The sequence below is a fragment of the Peromyscus californicus genome, unplaced genomic scaffold (genome assembly GCF_007827085.1).
Source record: "Peromyscus californicus insignis strain IS unplaced genomic scaffold, ASM782708v3 Scaffold_8__1_contigs__length_139910024, whole genome shotgun sequence".
Lineage (NCBI taxonomy): Eukaryota > Metazoa > Chordata > Mammalia > Rodentia > Cricetidae > Peromyscus > Peromyscus californicus.
This window is the reverse complement of record NW_026294606.1, coordinates 43,788,784-43,795,693: the sequence shown is the minus strand read 5'-3', so window position 1 is coordinate 43,795,693 and position 6,910 is coordinate 43,788,784. Positions and strand designations below refer to the sequence as shown.

General features: G+C 44.2%; 1 protein-coding gene across 2 annotated transcripts in view; it reads left to right on the top strand.

The window, feature by feature from the left end:
- Amph (amphiphysin) overlaps nucleotides 1–6,910 on the top strand; it is a 212,972-nt gene that overhangs the window by 198,997 nt on the left and 7,065 nt on the right. For both annotated transcript variants that reach the window (XM_052729190.1, XM_052729191.1), the window contains exons 18-20: nucleotides 1,217–1,423; nucleotides 2,322–2,561; nucleotides 5,196–5,297. In XM_052729190.1, coding sequence (XP_052585150.1) covers nucleotides 1,217–1,423; nucleotides 2,322–2,561; nucleotides 5,196–5,297 — 549 coding nt within the window. The remainder of the gene's footprint in view (nucleotides 1–1,216; nucleotides 1,424–2,321; nucleotides 2,562–5,195; nucleotides 5,298–6,910) is intronic.

Below are 6,910 nucleotides of genomic sequence, written 5' to 3'. Positions count from 1 at the left end.
ATCCCCAAAGTAAAATTATGATATTTAGAAAATGTTCTTCATAGGAGGTTATTTTAAGTAATACAGTAGGTGTGACTTTGAGGCAGAGGAGAGTTCTTGGAGAATGCCATCTTGAGTGCCTATATGAGGCCACATTCCCATATGCCATTTATGATGCCCACAGAGAGCTGCTCTCCATCACCCACTTCAGAAGTCAGGGTTGGAGAGCTAATGCTTGCCAGAGTATGGCTTCCCTAACAATCCAGAGAACAGAACAGAACTAATCCAGTAATTGAGAGCACCAGCTGATGCTAACCCATCAGAAAGCAACATTGGTGTTTGGAATGTGTCCTGGGTATACTACATATCATCAATCTCAACACTGTTTCTCAATAGTCTTCTTTATTCCACTTTGTCAAATGGGGTCTACCATGCTGATTATTAGAATTCTATTAAAAGGTTAGACTCTAAACCAATTTAGAACCTATGATGCTACTTCCTTTATTTTATCATCTCATGTTTAGGTACTACTGAAAACTTCTTTAGATTTTGCTTCCCTTAGTAAAGACTCCAAGTCTGATTGTGACGATTTTTTAGCCAGCAGATGGCTCCCTGGATATTTGCATATTGCTGATTCATATTGGATTTCAAAGCTATTTTCCCTCATCCTCTTAACATTCTTTTGGAGGAAACCCCAACCATCGCTCCTTTTCCCTGAATGTGACTCAGCCATGAAGCCTTCTTCATACAGATGTGGAGAGCAGCAGTTCTGATTCTCACTGTGAGATGGGATGCTTTCCTCCTGTGGTCCTCCTCCATGAGCCAGGTCTCACAGGAACCCAGGTCCCTTCAGCGTTACAACTTATGTGTCCCCTAAAACTTCATTCGTTGATGTCTGCTTACATCAAACAAAAAAGAATAGCCTGTGGACAGAGATACACCCACTCTCTACCAACAGCCTCTAAAGAATGGCATAGGTCACCTCTTCTAGTGCTACCCACCATACTTGACTGAAGGGGAATCCAAGGGATGCAGAATCCATATCATTGGATGCTCTGGGAAGAGTGAGCTCTGATCACAGCAAAAGCTTCTGTTGCTCCTGACTCCTGGGATTCTGTCCATGGCAAAGCAACTCAGTGTGGATGGCCTTGGCAGTTGGGGAAGAACGATAGCGCGGTGCTGAGACCTTGTGGAGGCTCTGGAGACACAGGAATAGTAACTGCTCTCTACCTTATAGATCCCTCCTGGAGCTGATGCCGACGAGACTGTGGGAACTACAGTGCCAACCGAAGGGGTCCCCGTGGAAGAAGCAGAGGCAGAGAAGGCAGCCCTCCCTGCTGCTGAAGGAGAAAGTCTCGAGGGAGCCAAAATTGATGCCGAAAGCACTGAGGTTGCAAGCAGTGAGAGCCCTCCACCAGCAGAGACCGAAGGGGCTGCTCCTCAGGTAAGGGTTTCCTGAGGGACTCCTGAGGAGAGGGCTGATTAGTGGGCTCTTGTCTGCTGGCCTGGGTGGTAGCTCTCTCTGTGTAGATGGACTTCCTATGCTTGATGGATACAGCACAGAAAGGGGAAAGGAAGCTGCAATCATGAGAGAGAGAAGAAATGAAGCACAGATGATGAGAAAACTCAGTGGAGAGAGGAAGGAAGAGGGTGGGGAAATGAATGACAAGGCTGTTAGAGTGAGAAATGCCCCCCAAAGGCTTAGCCCAGTGCCAGCCTTGGTAGGGACTCAGTATGAGTAGGGAGGTTGAGTTACAATTATCAGTGTTTCATGTTTACTATTAGCGGAGTATCTCAGATTCCCCACCAGGCTCCTTTCACCAAAGCCAACCCCACTTTTTAAGGAAAGAGTCAGATGAGCACACCCAAGGAGTTAGAGCTGGCATTAGCTCTTCCTGCCCCCGACTGCAGTGATCAACCACAACATATCCCAAGCCCCGTGACATGGGCAATTATGAACAGCCACTGCAAAGTATGAGAGTAGCATGGAGTCTTCCCTTGTATTTACTTTTTGAGATAGGTTCCTGCCCCCTCAGGACAGACCCTCTCCCCTTTCAGCCTCTTACCACTCTGGATTACTCATAGAAGTCCCCCATTTTCCAGGCAGTGTGGCTGTTTAAGGGTCTATATAGGCGTCCCGTGAAAGCTTTAGTACTCAGGAGAGACAATGAGGAACTCAGGACAAATGTAAGGCATGGGCCCAAAGTCTGCGAACTCAGTGGTCTTGGAACTGCGGGTTAGTGGGATGGGGAAAGTGTGGGTGGCTGGGAGAAGACATTGGTCTTCGAGCAAATGTGCCTGTTGTTTTCCAGGCCATGACAGTATCCACTTCTCTCCACCAGGAGAAGGTCATCCCTTCTGTTGTCATCGAGCCAGCCTCCAACCATGAAGGGGAAGGAGAACACCATGAAACCACTGTGGGTGCCGAAACGAGAGAGGCCACCGAGGCTGGTGACACCCCACAGGAACAGGCTGCAGAGGCCACGCCTCTGGATTCTCAGGCTGCACCATCAGGTGCTGTGGATCCCTCAGTGTCTGCAGAGGATGCTGCTCAGGAAGTGCCTCCTGGCTTTCTCTACAAGGTCTTTATATTGTCACTTCAGGGTCACTGTCGTTTCTTCGAGTCCCCTTTGCACCACTTTCTGGTTTTTCCAGTGGGCTATTTGCATTGTATTTGTTTCTCAGATCTGCTTCCTTTCACCCCGACCTCCCCTGGGAAAATGGCAGCATGTCCATGCTTCGGGCAAGAGCTACAGTAATGCCTCTCACATTTCAAAATAAAATAGTTAAAGTGCACATGGCCTGCCCTGGGGTAGTGAGTGGGATAATAACACCTTCCTGGCCTCCTCCGGGGGAGCTGAGTCTGTCCAGCAGGGCTCAGACCAGGCCTTTGAAGTCAACTGTACTCCAGTATGTTCCATAAGGAGTTGCCAAACAGGTAGGAAACAGAGCCATCCAGTCCAAGTCCAGAGCCAGGGGCCAACCAATAGTCCAAAAACAAGTGTCTAAAGTCACAAAGGGACTTCTGTGAAAAGGACGAAACAAATAAGCCTCCATTCCTGGGAAGAAAGTTTTTCCAGCCAGAAGCCATCATAAACTAAAGGCTCCTTACCAGTCAAACAAACAACACAACAGTGATTGCCTAGTAACCCCACTTACAGCCGAATGTTGGTGGCAGATAATGACCCCAGAAGAATCTGATTGAAATTGTAAGCATTGTATAATTTGATACTGTATTTCAAAATGCAGCTCTTGTTTTTGGCTGGTTCTTTGTTTTTCATACTGAGAGCAAACTCAGAGCTTTGTGCATGCCAAGCAAGCACTTGGCTACTTGCTACATACCTTTGTACTTTTTCATTTTGAGACAGGGTCTTGCTAAGGTCCGTAGGAAGTTTCACCTTGTGATCCTCTGCATTAGCCTCCCTGATAGCTGGGTGATAGACGCAGACCACTATGCATGGGTACCTGTTTTCTTTTAAAAATATGTATGATTTGTTTGTGTTCATAAGAATGGGGTTGAATATCTCTATCCGTTCTCTCTGCCCTCCTTTAGAAGGAAACTGCCACCTTGCCACTGGAAGTAGGTGCAGGTATAATAGATTTATGAATGGATTAATGTGGAGCAAAATAATTGAACATATGGGTTAAAGTTAGGCCTAGAAACCTGGTGATTTGTTTAAGCAGTACATGTAAAGTCCAGGAAATTTGTGCCAGGTAAGGCTGGGGCATGAGTGACCCATCTTTAGCTTGGCCAGTCACTACAGTGTGACCCAAGGCCAACATCTCAGTCGCTCTCTGGACATCAGTTCTCATTGCAGAAATTAATTTTTGAATAACAGTCAGTTCTAGCTCTAATAATTTTTATTTTACACATGAAATACATATTTTAAAGGCAGGCTGTTTCATCCGAGTGTGCAGATGTTTATAAAGAACCACTGTGGGAGAAGTAAAACTGGCCAGGACTATACAATCCTTCAAGCTGAGAAATGGGTATTCAATGTGTTAGTCTTTCTGGCTTTTTCCATAATATAAATTTTAAAAATGTTTTTAAAAGTGCAGAGGAAGAGCAGGCTGCTGTGGCATAAGGTGGTAAGATAGAAATGGGTAAAAGTTTATTTTTGAAAAGCCATTTGTTTAATTAAAGAGTAATTCTTATATAACATTCAAGTGGTAGTTTGCCTGGATTTTCATTCTATTACAAGACAATTCTATAGTTTGGCATATTTAGCTCAACATAAGCAATCATCAGTGATATCTAACTCATTAAATGATAATTAAGTATGATTAAATATCTAACAAAACATAACAAATCTAAAAAATTAAAATCTAAAGTATCTAACAAAAATTAACAAGTTAAAATTTAATATAGTACTTTCAGCTACTACATAGTGCACTGAACTAATAAAATAGGCATGATTGGCCTCATACAAGTCAGTATGAAGGAAGGGTATTAATTAAATAGAAAGCAGTATTCCCAAAAGTGTTTTTGAAGCTTTCTTCTCCCCCTGGGGTTTGTATTAGCCTGTTACATGTTACGAGAGTAATGCTGGATTCTAGGTCCTCAGAAGGAAAAGTGGTTTATTTAGCTCACAATGGGAAGTTCCAAGAACACCACTGGCAGTGACTGTGCTCTGGCTACATGGCAGATGCTATCATGTGAGAAGAAAGGTCACATGATGACACAGGAAGCTAGAGCATGGAAACTCTCACTCTCTCATAATCATGCAGAATAACCAGGGTCCTATGAGAAATCCACCAATTCCTCTGACAGCATCACCCTAGTGGCCTCCTACTACATTCCCTATCTTACTGTTTCCCATGCCTCTCACCACCCTTTGGGGACCAAGTCTCCCACACACACAAATAAACCTCTACCGCAGACCATAGCTCATCCATAGCAGGATTACAATATGTATCTTCATCCTTTATGTACTTGGAGAAAGCTTCTAGCTGTGTCTGCATAATCTTATCAGGAAATATGACATTACCCTTCCCTTCCTTCCTTTCTTTTCTTTTACTCTTTCTCTTTATTTTGTGGCATGGTCTCACTGTGTAACCCATAGCCATTGCTGGTCTAAAGCACACTAGGTAGCCCAGGCTGGCTTTAAAGTCATGGCTATCGTCCTGCCTCAGACTCCTGGGTGCTGGGCTTACAGGTAGAGCCACCACACTCAGCTTCTTTTTAAAATTAACCAATCGTCTCAATTGTTTTGCAGGTGGAAACCCTGCATGATTTCGAGGCAGCGAATTCTGATGAACTTAACCTGCAAAGGGGTGATGTGGTGCTCGTGGTCCCCTCAGACTCAGAAGCTGACCAGGTAACGTATAAGACTGGAAGGTGCATCAGGCCATATTGGTTTTTTGTTTTGTTTTTTTTTTTTTTTGAGGGCCAGTTGGACAAGTGATTTCCTGCAGCATCTCTGTTCCTAAGATGCTGTAAACCAACTCTGAAAAGGCCTTAAGGGCTTGCACGCTCAGCACTCCATCAACTGTTTTTTCAGGACACCCATTTATGTTGCCATTGACTGTTCCTTTCTGTACAACTGGATGAGATGACCTTTTCTTATCTCAAGATTTCTTGCTAGGGATGCTGTACTTGTAACATCAGGTTTCAGGAAATGCTGACACTGTGCATGAACTAAACAACCCTTTCAAAAGTGGTTGCCTCTTATAGTGTGAGAGAATATCCATAATAATCCATCACTAAGAATTGCAGTTCACCATGAATGGTAGAGAAGATCTGACAACATGTGCCTCCATGGTAGTGGAATACACACATGTCATGGGCCTCCTTACCTCCTCACCTTTTGACAAACTAAGAGCAAAGAAAGGGGTATGCCAGAACTTAGCTGGATTTCTCTTTTCCTTCTTGCTTAGTGTAGATCACAATGCATTGGAGCAGTGCTTTACGTATATGGGTCAGGTTTTCTCCTTTCAGTTAACCCTCACTGGTAAAGCACTCATAGAACAGTCCCAAGGCATGCCTTATGAAATGCTCTAGGCATTTATTAATTTAATCAAGTTGACACTGAAAGTAACCATAGCAAGCATATCTGGTGTCAACTTGATAACCAAACACATTATTGCAAAAGATAACGTTTCACTCTTGACCCCCTTACCTCATAATGCAAATGCACTTAGTCCATTTCCAACATTCCCAAAGTCTTAACATTCTAACTTTGCTCAAAAGTTTAAGTTCAGTGTCTGAGCTGAGACTTTGACAATCTTTAACTGTGAGGCCTATAAAGTCAGGATGAAAGAAAGAAAGAAAGAAAGAAAGAAAGAAAGAAAGAAAGAAAGAAAGGAAGGAAGGAAGGAAGAAAGAAAGAAAGGAAGGAAGGAAGGAAGGAAGGAAGGAAGGAAGGAAGGGTAGAGGCAGGGATGGAGGGAGGGGAGGCAAGGGGAGCAGAGCAGAGGGGAAGGGAGGAGAAGAGAGGGGAGGAGAGGAAAGGAAAAAGGAAAGTATAGCAGGAATCTTAAAGGTACTTATTAATAAAATCAAATCTGAGGCCAGTTATTGGGGTGAATGCTGGAAAATCAGAGAAGCAGAACAAGCCACAGCTTCCTCACCTTGCCAGTTCCTCAGCTGATCCTGTTTCCTCAAACTGGAAGCTTCTGTGTCCTCATCCCAATGGCTCTCAGCTGAACTGCTGCCCCAAAGTCTGAATGCTTAACCAGCCAAAAGCTTCTAGTTTCTGGTCTTCACACCTTATATATCTTTCTGTTTTTGCCATCACTCCCTGGGATTAAAGGCTCACTTCTTGGGATTAAAGGCGTGTGTCACCATGCCTGCCTGTTTCCAATGTGGCCTTGAACTCACAGCGATCCAGAGGGATTTCTACCTCTGGAATGCTAGGATTAAAGGTGTGAGTGCCACCATTTTCTAGCCTTTGTATCTAGTGGCTGTTCTGTCTCTGACCCCAGGTAAGTT